Raw genomic sequence first — 15,986 nt, forward strand, 5'->3', positions numbered from 1 at the left:
ATTTTTCAAAAAAAACTGGAAGAGAAATCGCTGCTCGAGAACACTAGAAATATTGAAAACTTTGAAGCTGGATTTCGTAGCCTGCATTGGTCAAGCTTACGACAACGGTGCTAATATGGCTGGAAAGTATAACGGGATGCAAGCGGTTTTGATACAACAAAATCCAAACTGTATGTTTTCTAGCTGCGGAAACCACTCATTAAATTTAGTTGGTGTCAATTGCGCTGAATCATGCAAAGAAGCAGTAACGTATTTTGGAACAATTCAGCAAATGTACAATTTATTCAGTAGCAGTCCTCAAAGGTGGAAAACTTTAAAACAACATCTTCCTGTTTCGTTGCATGGAATGTCCAAAACAAGATGGTCAGCACGGATTGATGGTGTTAAACCAGTTGCACAACATTTGAACTCAGTAAGAAGTGCTTTAAATGAACTTGGGGTGCTACATTTAACAGCCCAGGCTAAAATGGAATTCAGTGCTATTCAAAAGTATATTTCCAAATTTGATTGCATTTTGATGTCGTCTATCTGGATGAAGCTACTCACAATGATTCATCAGACAAATCTAATCATCGAGGCACGCCAAGCCACTCTTAATATTGAAAAGGATAACATTGAAAATCTATGTAATGACATTCAAAGGTTGCGTGAACTGTTTGATAAGATTTTAAATGAGTCAAAATTTGTTGCAAGAAATATTGGTGTTTCATGTGAGTTTTTAACTAATCGTCATTTTCCAAGTCAAGATGATGCTGAGTTGGATTTCAAAATCAATGTACATTTTGTCATCATTGACTCAATTCAATCTGGCCTCACGCGACGAATTCAGTCGTTACAAGAAATTTGTAAACTTTTTGGATTTCTCCGGCAGTTTAAAAATTTGAATGACGAAGATCTTGTATTGGCTGCTCAACATTTTCAGCACAAATATGACAAAGAAATCTCACAAGAACTTGAAAATGAGGTTTTATTTCTTAAAAGAATCTATGGTGCTAATTTTAAACTTGACTGCACACCAAAAAAATTGCTGGTAGAAATACTTGGACTTGGTCCTTTAGGTGTCTTTCCAAACATTACAATTGCATTACGAATTTTTATCAGCTTGCCTGCATCGACGGCTTCGAGCGAACGCACATTTAATGTTTTAAAGCAGATAAAAAATTATCATCGTTCAACTATGGGGCAGGAACGGTTAAATGGACTTGCTATGTTGAATATAAATTGCGATATTGCACGAAAACTAGATTTTTCAAATATAATTGCTGCATTTTCAGAACAAAAAGCAAGAAAAGCGTTTGTAAAAATTGATTAAAACTAATTCATTCTGTTTTAGTTACTTTTAGTGAATTTCTTTAGATTTCATTTTCAAAATGTGACATTAATTTAACTATTCATTTATAGTGATTTGCAAATAATTACATATCGAAAAAAACCAAATAATAAAAACCAATTAACAAGTATTCATGCATGAATTATTCATTTGTGAAATCTGAATTGTAACATTCACAATAAAGTAACAGTGTAACATTCCACTCATACGTCGTACCTTCTTAATTCCCAGGCCTCCCCAAAAATGCGTTTTTAGTAGACAAGCGCGTCTCTTGGCTAGTTGGCTTGATAAAACGTACAAAAAGCGCCACATCTGTGTGTGACGGTCTGTCTAATTTATTGCATTTAGTCTTAAAGTTAGACATTTATATGGTCTTGCGTCGCTTTTGCGCAAATTTTTCTTTTTGGGGCCTCCGAAACCTCTGAAAGGCCCTGTATATATATATATATATATATATATATATATATATATATATATATATATATATATATATATATATATATATATATATATATATATATATATATACAGTATTGGACAAAACATTTGCAACCAACATCGAACAATGCTAAAAAGTGTTCCTAATTTTACATGTCTTAAAAACGAAACGAACTATACTACCACAGCAAACAGTTCAGGAGTCTGGAGTCATAGCATGCCATGACATGAGCAATCAGCTGACAGGTGACAGCACACAGGCAGAATTTCGTTGACAAGTGCCATTTTGCAGCGGGCAAAACAAATGCAACTTTTTTGGTTTGTTTCATTTTCTTAAGTCTGGTCCGTGTCAACGTCACAGAAGTTTTTTAATAATTAAAGGAAGTATCCAGAAGTTTCCAGAAGCATGCAGAAGCTTCCAGAAGTTTCCAGATGTTTCCAGAAGAAGCATCTGGAAGCATCCAGTAGCATCCAGTAGCATCCAGAAATATCCAGAAACATTCAGAAGCATCCAGACGCATCCAGAAGCTTCCAGAAGCATCGAAAAGAAGTATCTATAATCTTCCAGAACAGGTTCACACAGGTTCATTTTACTATATAAGAGACATGTAAATCGACATGTAATTCAGTCAGTATATGGAAGTCAATCAGTCAGTATTATCAAGACAGTTTATCGAAGTGAGTTTTATCAAAGTGTTTTATCGAAGAACATCAATACAAGAAGTGAAATACAACAAGTGTTTCATTACATCAATACAGTCCAAAAAAAATAAATAAAAGAAGGGGAGGGGGGAGGGGGGAGGGGGGAGGGGAGATAGGCGTGCATATAAAAAATTTACGCACGGAAGGGAAGAATTTAGTAGTAGTCCGCATTAAAGTCCGTGTTTAAAAAAAAATGCCAAAAGACACTGGTCCGGGTGTTTTTGCTGCTGAAAAAATATTAAAAAAGAGATATAAAAAGGTACGTTTAATAATTTAATTTTTAATGGATGAATTATTCTAATTCAAAAGATAAACGTCATAAATCCAATACATAGTTGCTGGAGGCAACCTAGAATAATTATCAGCTAGTACCATTTATATTGCGTTTTTCCAAATGTATATTTGGATACCTCTATTTGAACTTAACATCAACATCACATGTAAAGAATTGAATAAAATATGCTATAATTATGTTTAACACTTGTTCAAACGTGTTGTAGCTTTTCCTTTGTTATTTCAGGGTCGTGCTGAATATTTGATTAAATGGCAAGGATATTCAGCTAAGTATGATTTTAACACTTTTTCTAAACTCAAAAAAAGCTTTTATCGTTCATTTATAAATAAAGAACAAATCTATTCTTGAGTCATACGTTTTATATAACTCTTTACCATTGCATTTACAGTCTAATGTAAAGCCACGCTAATTTCTAAAGTTATCATGCCAAATTTTGTCACTGTTTTTGTCTTGGCCATCCATTTTTTGTAACGTAGCAAAATTATATCAAATAGTATGATGTTTTATTACCATAGTATTTTATGGTATTCTGTGGTATTACAACCTAGAACATTAAATCTTATTGGATGGTTTAATAGCTGTGATTTGAATACTTTGGTACTTTTTTACTTGCCAAGCACTAAATTCATAATTTAATTCTTATTTTAGATATAATACTTGGGAACCTGCTGCAAATATACTTGATGAAAGGCTGTTAGAAAGTTATAAAAGTTTGTAAGTTTTTTTCTAAATTTTTTTTTTAAGGTGTAAGTTTAAAATGTTAATTCATTCATATCATTCGAAAGTGTAAAAATATTGCTGGTGCCACACTTCTTTTAATATAGTTTTAACTTTAGAATTGAAACTGAATCAGTTTAGAAAGCAACTATACATAAATTTTGTCCATCAGAAACCCATTTAGAGGTTAATTTAATTTTGAGGTTTTTTTAAAATTTTAAAAAGAAGCATAAATTTTAAATTTAAATATGATTTTAGCATTTTAAATTATAATTTAGCAATTAATCTTGAAAATTTTGCATAATTTATTTAGTAAATTTGAACAAAGATTTAATTTTTTTTCTTACCAAAAATGACCAGTTTTGAACCTTTAAAATATCATTTGCGGCATGTGCTGCTTTTATTCTTTAATCAAAAGAAATGTGCTGTTGAAAGTCATTGTTTGCTTGCAGAAACTTATGAAGAGTATGCACCATCTGTTAAAACATGAAAATACTGGTTTTGACTATTTAAAAGTGGTGGTTTTGATCTAAATGACAAGGAGTCCCTGGTCAGCCAAAAAGGTTTGAAGATCTGGAATTGCAAGAATTATTGAATGATTCAGCTCAAATTCTAAAGTCTGGCACATTAGGAGTTACTGAAGCTGCAGTTAGTAATTGTCTGACAATCGATGGAAAAGATTCAAAGGGAAGGTAAATGGGTCCCATATGCATTAAAAGAAATGTATTTGGAAAAAAGATTGGTAATGAGTGAAAACCTTCTCCAAAGGTATAAAAGAAAATCCTTTTTGCATGAAATTGTTACAGGTGATGAAAAATGGATCTATTTTGACAATCCTATGTGAAAAAAATTGTGGTGTGACCCTGGTGAAGCATTAGCATCTACACCAAAGCAAAATACCTATGGTAAGAAAGTTATGCTTTGCATCTGGTGGGACCAAAGAGGTCTTGTGTATTAAACTCCTAAAACCTGGAGAAACTATTACAGTCATACGCTACCAGCAACAATTGATCGCTTTGAATCAAGCTCTTAAAGAAAAATGACCAGATTACGCCAAAAGACACCAAGTAATTTTTCAGTACAATAACGCTTTTCCACATGTTACAAAATGCGTAAAAGAAGCACTTGAAGAATTAAGATAGGATTTTTCACCCCACTTGCTTTATTCACCAGACATTGCTCCATCAGATTATCATTTGTTTCAGTCAATGCAGCATTCACTTGGAGAGCAGCAATTTAAATGCTTTGAAGAAATCAAAAATTGACTTTAATGCTATATAGCTCAGAAACCAGAAAAAAATTTTTACAATGGAATTTATAAGTTGCCAAAAAGATGGGAGAAGTTTGTTGCAAACAAAGGAAATTATTATGATTAAATACATTTTTTATTATTTCAAAAAAAAAAAAAAATTTATGATAATAAAAAACTAAGTTAACCTCCTAATATGTTAAAAGTATTGTATAAAAGCTATTGAAGCTGATTGCTTTTATATTGAGGGTTTACTACCCTGGCAATCCTGAAATTTAAATTGATAGCTTTTAGATTTTATTAGATTTATCTGTTGTTAGAGTTTTTTTAAAGATTTATTAAAAGCAAAGCTTTTCTAAAAGCTTTATTTCAATCAAAGTTCTATTTGAAAAAAATTGTTTCAGTTTGAAATCTGTTATTATTGGTTTTTTTTTTTCAGACAATCAGCTTCAAGAGGAAGAAAAAGAAAAAAGGGATCAATAAGTAAAGCAAACAAAAAGCCTAAACTTGATGGAGTATGTACATTTTCATAAATATAATTTAGATCTTTTAATTCCTTTGATAATGTTATCTGTAATATTGAAGCAATTGTCAAAATATGTTGAATTTCATGTTAATTTAACCAATATACATTCAAATGCTTTTTTTATATATAAGGAAATAAAAATTTGATTTCAACTTGGCATGTGAGTCTTTTTTGTGTCAATTACTAATATGAAAGCATATGAAAATAATCAAGCAGACCAAATAATGTGACCTCTCAATGATATTAAAGTTTTGAAAATCCCATCAATGAAAATTTTTCAACAGAAGTTTCATTTCTTATTAAATTTTCTAAGCAATTAAAATGTTGATTTATTTCTAAAGCCTAATCTTCATTGGTATTATTCTTTTTCTAAGGTTTTTTCACTAGTTTTCTTTGATATTCTATTTCTTGGAATATAAGCTGCTGCTGCTTTTCATCTTGAGTAAGGGACATAATAAAATCAGGTGTCAATATCACTCCACACTCAGTGCAATCATTAATAACACATCACTATCTTTTTTGCACTGTTGTAATCCTGTAGTCCTGACCATATTTATGGATCACTAATAAAAAAATTCTGACTTAGTTTTAGTGCATAAAAAAGTTTTATCAAACCTTTTTGTAAAAAAGTTTTCACTAGTTGTGTTTATGCTAACTATGTTAATTATGATAATTTTTCTGATCAATAAAAAACCCATCTTAAAATTCCAGAGAAGTGAAATTCAAATAAAACACAGCTTCAGCAAATATTTGAGCAAAGCTTTTCAAAAATTTCATGCTAAAAACAACCCAGCTAACCACTCTGACAAATCACTCCAGTAATTTAACTATTGTGTTTCCCATAATGATGGCAAATAGTTTCATTACATCTTCTCCAGATATAACTACTGGCAGGCAATCAGTTTGCACCATCAAAATCAGGTTATAGTTTGCCTTCAAAATGAGCTACAAGAGGCAATTTATGTAAAGATGTTGCTTTTCTAGGTGATGTGTTTGTACTACCTAAACTTGCTAAAATCCATGGGTTATCAATTAAACAGCATTTTTGAAAATTACTATTTTTAATTATTTTTGGAGTTTCAATTAAACTAACAGATAATTTTTCATGTTCAGTTGTAGTTTTAGATTTTGTAAGACTTTGCTGATGGTAAATGCTAATATAAAGTTCTTCATCTGGCTCAATATTTGTGTGTTCTGTTGATTCATCATCTTCATCAAAAGTTTTTCTCTAAAAACTTGTGATAAAATGATCCCCTTCTCTGTCTCTATGACTTCTGCCACCATTATCAGTTTCCTACCATTTTGTTGTTCTTTAATAAATTGACAATCTTCTTTTTAACTAAAATATATGAAATGGCATGTGGCACATCAAACAGTTTTTTCAAAATACTCAGAAATGTAATTTCAAGTTCAGTTTCTTTATCTGATCACAGTGTCTTGTTTTTTCATGACATTCAAACAACTTAATGACATGCTCAGTTTGTTTGATTTTAAAATAAAAAACAGGCAAAGCAGAACCTATTCATTAAAAGTTAACTTATTTTCTAAGTTTTTCATTAATTAAAGAATATGAATCTATTGTCCAAATATTTGTTGAAGATTTTGTTAGAGTAGTTATCTGTAAACCAATTGCGTGTCAAATTTAAAAGAAGAGTTATTATGTTTTGAATTAGTATTTGATATATCAATAAAGTAATTAGTATTTAAAAGTTGTATAAACTTAACTAAAAGTAATCAAAAATTGAACCTTAGACAAGCTGATTTTATTTCCAGCAGATATTTTATGATTTAACTGTTTTATATATTTATCTAAATTAAAATTTCAAAGGGAGTTAAAACCATCACCTCAACATGCATCTCAGAATTTTTTGATTTTGGTATTTAACAACTTATTATAAATTATTCAAAACATCAGCTTCCAAATTTGGAGTTGGATGTTGGAATTTTCAGGTTAGTCTATGTTTAGTAAATCCCTTGAGAGTTTAAAAAAATAAACACATTATACGGTACATAGTGACACTACATGACCTGGTTGACATAGAAACCTTCACTGGTTAACATCAAATTACCCTTCATCACTTGCAAAGTACTTCAAAAGTGAAATAGTTACATTTGTTGCAATCAACACATTTAAAATAGTTAGAAATAGTGAAAGTGTTTTTAAAATTTTTTTTTAATTTTTTTATAGTTTAACTCTATATTTTTTTATTCAATTTGTGCGTTTCCTCTGTCATCCTATCTCAAGTTCTTGATTAGTAACATTAAAAATATCTCAGTAATATTAGGTAATAAAAATGATATTAAGAAATCAAGAACCTAAAGTAAGATAACAGAATTATAATTACAAAGATAAGAATTAAAATAGAGTAAAAAGAGTTCTAAAGTATTTTATTACATGCAATTACTTTGATAGACTCTTGAAGTAATTGATTCCGCAGCGGAAGGTAGTGCCACACTAGATGAAGATGATGATGTGTCAATAGGATCACTAGACGATAATTATTCTCCCACTCTTGATGAGTTGAACAGTGAACTGAGCAAAAAATCATCCGAGAGCATCAAGAAAAAGCTCCGTAAAGATGTTAAATCTGGTAAAACTTCTTGAATTAATTTCATTTTTTATTCTGATAACAACGTGTAAAAACTAATTGAACTTTTTACTTTTTTTTTTTTTAAATTTAAGGAATTTTCAACGATTAATTTATATATAACAGCATCTTAAAGTAAAAAATTGCATCTCTACTTTAAAAAATCGCATCTTTTCTTTAAAATGTTCTTAACGAATGTTTAATATATGAAAATTATATCACTGCGAACAGGAATATTTGAAAGTGTATTTTACATAATTTTTTAGTTAAAGCTCTAAATTTTAGTAATTCTGAGTGATTCTGAGAAACTGGAAAAAATTTAGGAGCTGTTTTCTGTTTTTTCGTTTTAAAAAAAAACGAGAAAAATAAACAATAGAAGAAAAAAAAAAGGGGGGGGGGGAGAGATTTTTAAATTTAAAGATAGGAAAATTTCATTTAAAGTTATCAATACGCTGAACCGGACTAAAAAACTTTAAGTTTTAAGAAACCCAAGTTCTCTCCAACCTATAGATATTAACACAATATAAAAAAAAGTGTCCAAACGTTTTAATAATAAAAATTAAAACTTTATAATCGACATGTTCAAATTTTTATAAAAAAATTATTCAGCTGAACTTTACACAAAATTGATATTTTTTTTATTACTTTCATTAATTTCACTTTTATTGTTATTTGTGCTTCCAATTTTATTGCTACTGTTGCTATGTTGTCTCTCATAGTGTCAAATGTTTTTTGTGCTTGTTATTCAAAATATCATGATGAATTTCAATGTGACCTAAAATTGTAATCAAAATTCATTCAGTGAAAATATAAATTCACACTTTTATTCAAAGCAAGTTTTTCAAACAAAATGGTTTCTTTTTTGAGTTTGAAGAGTTTTTTTTTTTTTATGTTCCCATTTTTTACTTCTGATTCTTTTTAACATATGTATATTTATATTTATAAGACGACAATCTTCAAACTGACTCCACGGTTCAAGAGGAAACACAAAAGATAACTTCTGATACTCATCAAGCAGCAAACCTAAGTTTGGATGCTCCGAGCAAGCCTGAAGCAGAAGATTCAGACTGCACATGCTGGAAAAAGCCTCTTATTGACCAAGTTACAATCACAGACGTTACAGTGAATGGTTTAACAGCGACCTTTACTGAAGCTTCCACTGACCAAGGTTTTTTCTGCAATCAATAAGATCTTTATTAACGGTGCGTGAACTAACTTTGGGTATTGATTATTTGCTGGATAACCTCAAACTCCTCTTTTCGAAATTTCTTATATCTGGTATCATATAAAAGATCTTATTGGTAGTTTGTATAGAGTGCTACATTTATAGTGTAACACTTGATAAGTTAAAGCTACGCGATTCGCAAACTTTCTACCTTTGTTGACCGCAAACGAATATCTTGATCTGAATTCAGTGTTATATTATTATTTTGAAAGTTGCAGTTCATTTACAGTTAATTTTAATGTGATATTTATGAAATAATCACGGATTTTTATTTTATACTTTTTATTTCTCACTAAAATGTATGTCTTTATAAAATTATGAAGTTTAAAATAGAAACGTTTCTTCTCTCTCTACACCTAACATTACATAAAATTTTTTTACAGTCAACATAATATAAGTTTTTTTACATCCGACATTGGAGGAAGTCCGTTGGTGCGTTGTGCAGCCGCACTTCCATCCGGTTTATTTTGAAGCCGATGTAATGGAAGGGATGGCTGTAGAAAACTGAACTAAGTTTACTTAAACCATTGTCTCCCAACCTGGGGTTCACGCCCAACCGAAGGGGGGTGGGGGGGGACAGACTTTCAATAGGGTAGAGGTCTTGGATGACAAATTTTCAATAGGGCAGATAGATGTTTTCCTTGGATGTTTTCGGGCCACCATTAAACTTCTCACTTAAGATCTTTTAGCAGAAGGACTGTTGAAGTATGACTAGTTGCACTATTTTTTTCAGTTTTTACTTATTTCTACATATTTATATTGAAGTACTGTGAATATTTACATGATTTATCTGTAAATCAGATAATTCTTTACTGCTTATAGATCCCCAGATCGTGATAGTCGGTCTAAAATTTGGTTAATCAGCCTCTTTTTAGTCCATCCACCCAATATTGTTTATGTGCCTGGTTTAAACACCCGGGCTCATGAACGAACCTCTGTTAAATATTTTAATATGAAGATCGTCTGAGAATTTTAAGTCACCTTAAAAATAACATAAGTCTTCTTTTATCGTTTACTTTTAAAATTTCTGGTCGTTCAAGAAGATTCATTAAATTCTTACAAAGTTTACTTTGTGGTTTCAGAAAACATTTTAGCCAAGTTAACTGACAAAAGATGTCATATAGGATCCTTGCATTTCGGTGGATATTCAAGACAATTGATATTGACTTAAATTAATGTGTGTTCGCAGATTTCTTAATCTTCTATCATCCTTGAAGCTACATAAGTTTCAGTTACTGACAAAATTGTTGCACATAATCCTAAGTATCACTGCATTGCCTCCAGTTCTCAGGGAGATCAACCCTTATGAATTTCTGAATATAATGCAGAAGGGCTTGAACTTTATTGAATGTAATTCATTCACTCAAACAGATTTCAAAACTATTCACTGAAGCCTCCGAAGACGGTTGGACCGCAGAACTTTTTTTTTGTAAATAGTGGAATCCATCATCTGAATTAAATAAATACCTTAAAACCTTTATTTTGTCTGAAACGACGTTCTTTCGTTAGACACTTCAAATATTCTTATACTCTGCCATAGCTCCTGCGAAAAGTTAAACTGTTTGTTTTAGTTAACCTTAACGCACTTTGTAAGTTTTAGCCATATTTTATGAGGTACCTTTTTTAATATCCAGAGCAATTTCTTGAAATGTTTGTAATTGTTTAAGCAAAAACAACTCCATAAAGGTAAACAATGTTAGACCTTAGGGGAGAACCTTAATGAATGGGACGATTATTGAATGGGACAAACTCAGAACTACTAGAAAAGGGGAGTTCTGGGACAAAATCATTTTTCATCATCGTTGTGAAAATTTTTCTGGGACAAAAATTCCTACGACAAAAACATTTTTTTATTTTTTTCATGACGTGATATAACGCGTAATGAAAAAAAAAAGTTTTTAATTTTTGTAAAGGTGTTTAAATGCCCGAAAAATTTCTTTTTTTCTTTGTTCTTGTTCTTGTTTTTCTTCGAGAATTAATTTGTACCTTTCAATTTCACGCCATCCTACTCCTTTGCTTCTTAAATATTCAATTTGGTCAAGTATTTTTAAACTTCTAATTTTTCCGTCCTCATTTCGCAAGATTCTAGTTTTTCCGTTCATTTTATTATGCCAAGAAAATTGTTTAACTCAAAAAAAAATTTAATAAAATTTAAAAAGGGGATGATTTTTGATAATGGAGAGTTTGGTCCGAAAAGCGCTTCGCCACTGATAGGTTTTAATTCGTTTCCGCTTTTTATATATATTCCATTTTTTAGTGAGCCTCCTTTTACAAACGGCGTTAAAAACAGCCCTTTACCTCCATGAGTTACAATTTTTATTCCATTTCCATTTTTTATGCCGTAAAAGGAATTGATACCATTTCCTACAATTTTATCGATCATAGTGGATCCAAGCGAAGAGGCAACCCCACCCAGTAAGCCATTAGCAACAACTGGAGTGGCTCGAGCTGCAAGCATTCCCAACATAGGTAAAAGAGTACCAATAAATCCTCCTTTTACTTTTGCGTTGTGTTCCACTTGAGTTTTGCTCATTTTAATGGTGACTCCAACTCCTCGATGAGCGGCGTCAAAAATTTTTCGATGTTGGCTTTCTGTTACAAGTAAAACGTCGTTTCCTCTAAATTCATCTCTTGAAATCCGGATGCTCACGGGTTCGCCTTCCATCATTGATGTTTTTATTTTTTCGATCTGACCCTGAGACACATTTAATTTGACACTAACATATTTGCTCATTTTTTAAATGCCGGAAAAAATATTTATTTCACTTTTCGAATGTGATAACGGATCGTGATGTCCTCGCCGCGAAAGTCGATTAAATTTCCGTTTTGATCGACGATGCGTGTGATCATCGTGGAAATTTCTGGGACTTTGACAGGGAGGTAAACCAAATGGGTGGGTCTTTCGATGATTTTAAAACCTGGACCAACGTCAGGATAAAAGGAATAAATGCAATTTAATTGCGAGCCGTTGATGTATGCTGACCCGATGATGTTGTTTACGATTCTGATCGTGTTGACGCTCGTAATTCTGACAATGTCGTCGGACTCGTATTCTGAATTGGAGTTTAATTGTCTTTTTGTGAATCCCAAAAGGGAGGCGATGCTGTTTTCAACGTTCAAGTCCATCAAATAATTTAAGCCAAGTTTGATGGTTGATTTTAAAGTGTTTGAATTTGATCCGATTTTGATGTTTTCGGGAGAGTAGCTGATTTTATTTATGGCAACGTAGCTTGCGCTTTGAGACGCGTAATTTTTGATTGTGTTTGAGACGGTTTTTTGCAAATATTTGTTGATGTCGTCAATGCCGTAGCTTCCGTCTGGAACGACGACGTTTTCCCAATTGCCTCCGTTGTTCATGCTGTAACGGAAAGAATTGTTTTTGCTGGTAATGTTTGGAAAGCTGTTGTACGTCTCAAGGCCGAGAAAAGCCATCTCATAATTTTTCCCTTTTTCAAAAACGATTTTGTCCAAAAATTCTGTTATTATTATGTTGGAATTTCCATCCACGTCGATGATTATGCCTGACATTTTTTAAATGGACGAAAAATTTTTTTAAATGGCTTCATTAGGAAAATAAAAATTGTCAAGTCCGCTTCGGTATTTTCCCTCTTTTTTTTTTGACGACAAATCGATAACAGCAAATCCGTGAGGTTCAGACCAGCAATACTTGCAAAATTTTTTGAATTCTTCTTTTTTCATGTCGCTCGAAACGTGATCTCGATAAATGTGGTCCACATTTTTTGACAACAGACAAATAAAATTGGCATTTTCTCTGATAGTTTGTCGGGGGAGAGTAAAATAATTTTGAGAGAGGTAAAAGCAGTCGATGTTGGAATGTCTTCCTCGGGTGTAATATTTTTCGCAATTGCTTTGTTGGGCCCCCTGTAAATTGTCGAAGATCATTAAATTGTTTTTTATTGAATCAAGATTTTGAGGTTCAGGCAGATCGTCATCCGTTTCGAAAAATTGGCACTCAATGTCCTCGGTTTCGGAATAATTTTTTGAAAGGTCGTTGATGACGCATTCATGAGTTAAATTCAATTTTTCCATTTCGTCTTGTACATCGAATTTTTCCATTTCGTCTTGAACATCGAACAAATTTCCGATAATCTTTTTTGGTAATTTTTTCTCGAACGAACTTTTCAGTAGATTGTACTCGGGTTGGAAAAGAGATTTTGCATAAACTTGCAAATTGTTGTAATCTAACCATCCAGGTCTTAACAGCAAATTTAAAAGCAAAGTTGTTTTTCCACAACCTGATTTTCCGACGATGATTCCTCGAATGCTTTTTGGTAAAAGATCGTGGTTGTTTCTTTCGGGTTTTCCAATATGCCATGAATAATTGATTATATCCATTTTTTTAATTAAAAATTTTTTTTTTTAATTTAAAAACATTTTTTTAAAATAAAAATCTACTGCGTCAAATGCAAAAGAAAAACAGAAACGATACATCTGAGAAACGAAATATCAAAAAACAACAGAAAAATGATAAAAGAGACTTGCGACTCATGCGGAACCACCAAATGCAAGTTTGTTTCTTCGACGGCAAAAGGGGGAGACTTGGTTGAATCGATTAACAATTTTTCAAAAAAAATAAAACTTCCGTGGGCAAAATTTCCTGGAGAAATGCATATTCCAGGAATGAATTTTGCAGGGCCTGGCACAAACCTGGACAAAAGCCTCACATCCACCGACATGTACCAAGAGTGGAGCAAACCAGTGGACCGAGTGGACAATGCAGCGTACCACCACGATTTGGCTTATAAATATTTAAATGACGTTCAAAGCAGAAATTTAGCAGATCAAATGATGCTTGAAGAAATGAATTTAATTCCAAACTTAACTCAAAAAGAAATTAACGAAAGAAAACTTATCGCGCCAATCATCAAAGCCAAAGCCAAATTCGGACTGGGTGTCTCTGCAAAAAAAAAAAAATTTCAGTTTGAAATGGACGGATCAGCTTGCAGAGGAGCTTCACAAACCGGTGATTCATCATTTTAAAAAAAGAAAAGTGTTTGTGAACTACATCGATGAAATATGGGCCGCCGATTTGGTTGACATGCAATCGTTTTCAAAATTCAACAACGGCGTAAAATATTTGCTCATGGTGATCGACGTGTTTTCAAAGTATGGGTGGATCGTTCCGTTAAAAAGCAAAACGGGTCTTGAAGTGGCTTAAGCGTTGAAAAAAATCTTTGAAAAAAGAAAATGTGTCAAAATGTGGGTGGACAAAGGAAAAGAATTTTACAACAAGCACGTGAAAGCATTAGGTGTTAAATTATATTCCACTGAAAACGAGGAAAAAAGCTGTGTCGTCGAGCGATGGAACAGAACGATGAAAGAAAAAATGTTTAAATACTTTTCAGCCAACAGCACCAATAAATACATTGACGTTTTGGACGAATTGGTAAAAAATTACAACTGCACAAAACACTCTTCAATAAAAATGACTCCAATTGAAGCCAGCGAGGAAAAGAATAAAAATAAGGTCTGGATTAACCTGAATGGAAAGATGCAAAAAGAAAGACCAGAACCGAAATTTTTAATGAGTGACAAAGTGAGGATAACAAAAAAGAAGTCCAATTTTGAAAAAGGGTACACGCCGAGATGGACCGAGGAGGTTTTTACCGTGTCAAAAATTCAGCGAACGAATCCACCCACGTACAAGGTTACAGACGCCAACGGTGAAGAAATTCAAGGCACTTTTTACGAACAGGAAATGCAAAAGACGCATCAAGAAATATTCAGAGTTGAAAAAATAATTTGTCGAACAAAAAGCAAATCATTGGTTAAATGGAAAGGATATCCAGACTCGTTCAACTCATGGGTGGATAATAAAGAATTGATCCGTTTGAAAAAAATGATATAAAAAAATTTTTCTTTTCTTTTTAAAAAGATGAATTTTGTTACAATTAAAAATTTTGACAAGAGCAAATTATCGGTTGGAGAAATTTATTCCGCAACCAAACCAATTCAGTACCAAAAGATTCCGCTTTTTTATGAGTACCCCTCTGGGAAAGGTCCTTTTATTTTAAGAACCCCCGTTTTGTTTTCTCTGGGTGTGTTAGAAAGTTGCATTTTTAGAACGAAAGAACTGAATGGATATTCCATGTCCTTTCTCGGTTTCAACGAAAAAAACGGAATGAACGAAAAAGAAAGAAAGTTCATCGAGGTGACTGAAAAAATATCAAAATTTCTTCGCAATCAACTCAAGGAAATGATGTCCACTTTGAAAAAAGGAGGAAGAACGAAAAAAATAACAACGGAGGATTTGTCCATTTTTAAAAACAAATCCGATAATCCAAACGCAGCGCCCATTTTTTTCGGAAAGTTGTTTACAAAGAAAAAGGAAAAAAACATCGAAGTTTCTTCTTTGTTTTTCAAAAAGAAAACGAAAGAGTTTGTGAAAGTGAATCCTTTGGAATATGTTCGACAAAAGTGCTACGCCGTTGCCTCTTTGAAAATTGAAGGTGTTTTTGTCGGAGCGCAGATTGAGTCCATTCAGGTTAGAATCCCCGAAGTGGTTATTGCAAAAAATGCACCTTCAGTTCAAAGCATCATGGGTAACAATTTGGATTTGGGGGAAATGGAATCTGAAGAAGAAATGTGAAAACACAAAAAAAATTGAAAATAAAATGATTTAAAACATTTACTTTTCATATTAAAAATGCATGCCCCTCACAAGTTTTTTAAAAATGTTGCCTTAGCAGAGAATCAAAATTTTAATTTTCATTTAGAACATTTGGAGGAAAGAATCAAAGAGTTGGAAAAAAAAAATCCGAAAAATATTATTGTGGTAAAAAAAAAGTTGGAACACCCCACCTATTTCAACATAAACGGATAGCATGAGATTTTTGCTCAGAAAGACATTAAATTTGCTGCTCTTTCTCACACGACAATATCGTTGTCCGTGGGG

At 32.2% G+C, this 15,986-nt stretch overlaps 2 protein-coding genes across 2 annotated transcripts; both read left to right on the forward strand.

The window, feature by feature from the left end:
- Window positions 1-115: 115 nt before the first annotated feature.
- On the forward strand, window positions 116-1,312 carry LOC149878208 (zinc finger MYM-type protein 1-like). Its single transcript, XM_090072505.1, has one exon. It carries the CDS (start codon window positions 116-118, stop codon window positions 1,310-1,312), a length of 1,197 nt encoding a protein of 398 aa, XP_089928631.1.
- Window positions 1,313-2,612: 1,300 nt separating this feature from the next.
- LOC145193028 (uncharacterized) lies at window positions 2,613-9,400 on the forward strand. The gene is made up of 6 exons (XM_090073378.1): window positions 2,613-2,729; window positions 2,991-3,034; window positions 3,414-3,479; window positions 5,171-5,246; window positions 7,671-7,848; window positions 8,792-9,400. Exons 1-6 carry the CDS (start codon window positions 2,664-2,666, stop codon window positions 9,031-9,033), a joined length of 672 nt encoding a protein of 223 aa, XP_089929504.1. The 5' UTR covers window positions 2,613-2,663; the 3' UTR covers window positions 9,034-9,400.
- The last annotated feature ends 6,586 nt before the right edge of the window (window positions 9,401-15,986 follow it).

Source organism: Hydra viridissima, unplaced genomic scaffold, assembly GCF_058129835.1.
Source record: "Hydra viridissima isolate aposymbiotic clone 2 unplaced genomic scaffold, HvirCarnegie_v1 scaffold_15, whole genome shotgun sequence".
Taxonomy (NCBI): Eukaryota; Metazoa; Cnidaria; class Hydrozoa; order Anthoathecata; family Hydridae; genus Hydra; species Hydra viridissima.

Bases quoted from the DNA above. Each gene is read 5' to 3' on its own strand.
- LOC149878208 (XM_090072505.1), top strand. From the start codon at position 116: ATGGCTGGAAAGTATAACGGGATGCAAGCGGTTTTGATACAACAAAAT.
- LOC145193028 (XM_090073378.1), top strand. From the start codon at position 2,664: ATGCCAAAAGACACTGGTCCGGGTGTTTTTGCTGCTGAAAAAATATTA. The intron at 5,247-7,670 runs GTATGTACATTT...TTACTTTGATAG, and splicing joins AAAAGCCTAAACTTGATGGA to ACTCTTGAAGTAATTGATTC. The intron at 7,849-8,791 runs GTAAAACTTCTT...TATATTTATAAG, and splicing joins CCGTAAAGATGTTAAATCTG to ACGACAATCTTCAAACTGAC.